Here is a 4,277-nt window from a genome sequence, read left to right as displayed (position 1 = left end):
CAGTGTGGGGAGTAGGAAGAGTTTTTTTAAGTGCAATCTATCCACATACTTCTGCAGGTTTTGCCTTTTGTCATTTTCACAAAAGCATTGTGCAGGGTTTCTTTGATTAGCGATCACTCAGACAGAACACATTCTGTGGTGAAGCTGACTATGTTGTGTGGCTGACTTACAAGAAGGAAGCAAAGGGATGTGGCCAGAAGAGCCCAGGGGTCACACTTCCTTCTTCATTTTGAGGTGAACTAAGGTCATCAGTGTTAACCCCTTGAAGACTAAGACATGAGTGCTGATGGAAAAGAAAACAGTGATGGTTTTGTTAATACATTCTTTGTGCATCATTTATTCATAATCCCTTATCTAGTTACATTGTTCATTACTGAATTATCATTTTGGTGTACTAAGGTAAGTGTACAACCCTTTCATCAACAGTGATTTATTATGCTTTTTTAAAAAAAGTTAAATCAGCCTTACAGGTCCATTAAGACATACTGTATTATTTTCCTTACCTCAGATAAAAGGAAGTATAACAACCGAAGGTTGGATGAGAAGAAATAAAGTGTATTACTGATCATGGAAGCCAAACTTATTGTGTTTGTTGTTTGAAAAGAAAAGGTGTGGGCTTAGCATTTTCGTGATAGACAAAGGAAATCAACTTGGTGGCAGGACAGAATATGATATGTTTGTAGGGTAGATGGGAGGGGAGATCGGGTACTACTTTTTCTCACAGTGCAGTGCTTCTGCAAATATCTGACCTTAAAAAATAATTTAAATGAGTTTGTCACAGACATATAATATATCTTAAGAATGTTTTATTACATTCTACAATGATGAACGATATCAGGAAAAATGTACAATGTGCTGTAACCACATCTCTTAGGTTGTTAATGTAGAGATGAATCATTTTCAACTTATGGATCCTAATAAGTAAAACAGAACAAACAGCTAACCTATCCAAGCAGATGACTAGAATTTCCTGCGTATAGCTGCAAAGAGGCTTTCAGGGAAGCTCAAAAGATGATCTGGAGTGAAAGTCAGTGGAAAAGAACACTCAAGAAAGGAATATGGGGCTCATCAGTTTAGAACACTGGCTGCTCTTGCAGAGGACTGGGTTCGATTCCCAAAATCCACACGGTCATTCTCAGCCATCTGTAGCTCCAGTTCCAGGGGATCTGACACCCTTTTCTGGCCTCCTTGGTACTGCACACATGTGGGGTATGGACTTGCATTCAGGCAAAACACCCACATACATAAAATAAAGTAATTTTAAAGAGAAAGTTGTAAGACTCAAGAATTCCAAGAGACAGCTGTTTATATAAAACATCAAAGAGGGACATCAGGGCTACACAGAGAAACTCTGTCTCAAAAAACTACAAGTAATAATAAATAATAAACCATCAAAGATGGGAGGAAGGAATAATTGTGTTAGAGGTTATCATCAAGGGACTAATTATTAATTTGTTCTAGTCAGAATAACTGTAGGCTATGATCTTGCCAAGTCCTAGGTAAAAATATTTCAATAGGGTGAAATTTTAATGTGTCTCTGTTACTGGACAAAAGGAGAAATATCTTGGTCCTTGGAGTGTCTCTATGAGGTACAGCCCCAGATAAAACCAAGACTGGGAGCAGAGAAAAGTAAAGCAAATGTTTGGGGAGTGGGCAGAGAAAGGACAGCACATCCTGAAAGGGACAAAGAAGGCAAAGAATGACAAATTGGTGGCCCGTGTCATGGGGGTGGCTATAGCTTTTCTTGAATTGGGCATGAAAACTGATCTGCATGAGTTAGCGGGCATCATTTGAGCACCATGCTCCCACTGCTCAGACCAAACGTGGAAGTCCTTAGCCACATTTCTGTTACTGTTTTTAACTCTGTAGTTGGTAAAGGGATGTTGTGTGTGGCCTGAAACTCAGAATGCAGGTTTGGGATAGAATATAGCTGACTTATCTATTACCTGAGATTTAGCTTCAGGTCATCTAACAGCTGCCACAGTTAACACATCTTGAACCTCTCTGATAAGTACAGGCTGTTCTTGTAGTGATTTGTTTTTAACTGGCTATAATAACTGCCACTTGGGATTTTCCATTACCGATCCTGATGCCCATCTCCTTCCCTATTTCTTGCTCCCTGTTCCCTGATCCTGTGCCTTACCCTAACACCTCTCCTGTGGAAACCTGTCCTTCCAGAGTCACAGCCCCAGGATGATAGAGCTGAGGCACTGATCAAGCCAAATGCTTTCTCTGCAATACCTTTATTTTACCATTGTAGATTTTCCATTGTTATAAGAAATTCTGAATGAAAATATGGACCTGAAGAATAAAACTACAGCTGATTTCATCCTGCTGGGGCTCTTTCCCAGTTGCAGGTACCCTAACCTCCTCATCTTCCTCATCCTCTTCATCTACACCTTGGCTTCTGCTGGGAATTCCATCCTGATACTCCTCATCTGGCTGGACCCCCGACTTCACACCCCCATGTACTTCCTGCTCAGTCAGCTGTCTCTCATTGACCTGGCTTACATCTCCAGCACAGTGCCCAAGGCGGCCACCAACTACTTCACCGGGAGGCAGAACATCTCCTTCTTTGCCTGTGCCACTCAGATGTTTTCCTTCCTCACCCTTGGCCTTGCTGAGTGCATCTTACTGACACTAATGGCCTATGACCGCTATGTGGCTGTCTGTAACCCTCTGCGATACACCATACTCATGAGTCCCAAGGTCTGTCTGAAGATGGCCGCCTCCACCTGGATCGGAGCCATTGGTGCAGCCCTCGTTCATACCATCTACCCCATGAATTTCCCTATCTGCGGCTCCAGGAAGATCAATCATTACTTCTGTGAGATGCCCGCCATTCTGAGGATGTCTTGTGTGGACACATCAATCTACGAGATGGTGAAGCTTGTGTCAACTATAATCTTCCTCCTGACCCCATTCGCTCTGATTCTGACCTCCTATACCCTCATATTCCTCACCGTCCTCAGGATGAACTCTCCCAAGGGGAGGAATAAAGCCCTGGCCACCTGTTCCTCCCACCTGACTGTTGTGAGTCTCTACTTTGGCCAGGCCATCTTCATCTATATGACACCCACTTCTTCCCACACACCTGACCAAGACCAGGTAGGAGCCGTGCTGGGCACAATAGTGACCCCTATGCTCAACCCTCTCATCTACAGCCTGAGAAACAAAGAAGTGGTAGGAGCCCTACAAAAGTGCTCTGGCAGATGCTGCAACCGTGACAGTGCCAGGTCTCTCCAGTGAAGTGCCCCAGCCTTCATCTTAGAGGTAAATGCAAGTTAACTTGAATCCAAATTGGAAATAGAACATTGTGGGAAAGGAATGTATAAGACTCACAGAAACTGAAACTTGTTGGAATATTGTTGTTCTTAGTTCCATTGTGCTGACTTCAGTTGAGCAAAACCTTAATGAGAGTTATTTATTTGTAAAATTACATGGATTTTGACAATAACATCTGTGAAAAGATAAAGGGTTCCTTAATTCACTGAATTACAAGTCAAGAACCTATTTGTTATTCTCTCGGCCCTATATTGCTAATTTAGATATGGTCCTGTTGATGCTTCCTTTTCATTTTTTTTACTCTCACTTAATCCCTGGAAATTATTTATGCAATTAAATTCTTCTTTGTTCTAACTGAATGCATTCCTGATTACATTTAGCAGGAATAGGAGTGAATTCCCTTTTCATCAGTCATTAGGACAGCACTATTTATATTTATCAAAATAATGGGTGTGTTCATTTCCAATTATTGATGATACTCAGTGTGCTTTCTGAAGATGGTAGATGGAATTTTCATATAAGCATGTCGCTTTTAAGTGAAACAAGCAAAAATAAAGTCCCATAATATGGAGCAGAGACTGAGTATTGCAGGCCTCCATCTTCTTACTGTCAACAGCACAATCACATGCTCTTAAAAATAAATGTGGCAAAACAAAAGGTAGACAGTATTTAACCACAAGCATAAAAAGAGAGAAAATCAATTTGTGAAATTGTAACAACTTGCTGGGCTTAAAAAATTGCAGCAAAATTTAAATGTGACCAGTGACCCTCCTTAAGTGTTCCCTCTCTCTTCTCAGTATCAGTCACATCTTCTAATGGTTCCAACATTTTGTAGTGGTTTTGTCTTCTTTCTCAACAAAGCAAGTTTGCAGAACTGCTCTATCTAAAGAAGCAGTACCTGAATTCTCTTGTCTGCTTCACGAAAGGCAGAATTAAAGATGAGAAAATAAGAGAAACAAGAAATCCAAACGAAGGAAAGCAAAGCTTTGCAG

The 4,277-nt window shown here is 41.1% G+C and overlaps 1 protein-coding gene across 1 annotated transcript; it reads left to right on the top strand.

Moving 5' to 3' along the window:
• The first annotated feature begins 2,295 nt into the window (after positions 1-2,295).
• On the top strand, positions 2,296-3,249 carry LOC101834880 (olfactory receptor 2T27-like). The gene has a single exon (XM_013111548.1). It carries the CDS (start codon positions 2,296-2,298, stop codon positions 3,247-3,249), a length of 954 nt encoding a protein of 317 aa, XP_012967002.1.
• The last annotated feature ends 1,028 nt before the right edge of the window (positions 3,250-4,277 follow it).

Source organism: Mesocricetus auratus, unplaced genomic scaffold, assembly GCF_017639785.1.
Source record: "Mesocricetus auratus isolate SY011 unplaced genomic scaffold, BCM_Maur_2.0 Super-Scaffold_100007, whole genome shotgun sequence".
Lineage (NCBI taxonomy): Eukaryota > Metazoa > Chordata > Mammalia > Rodentia > Cricetidae > Mesocricetus > Mesocricetus auratus.
This window is presented reverse-complemented; position numbering and strand designations above follow the sequence as displayed.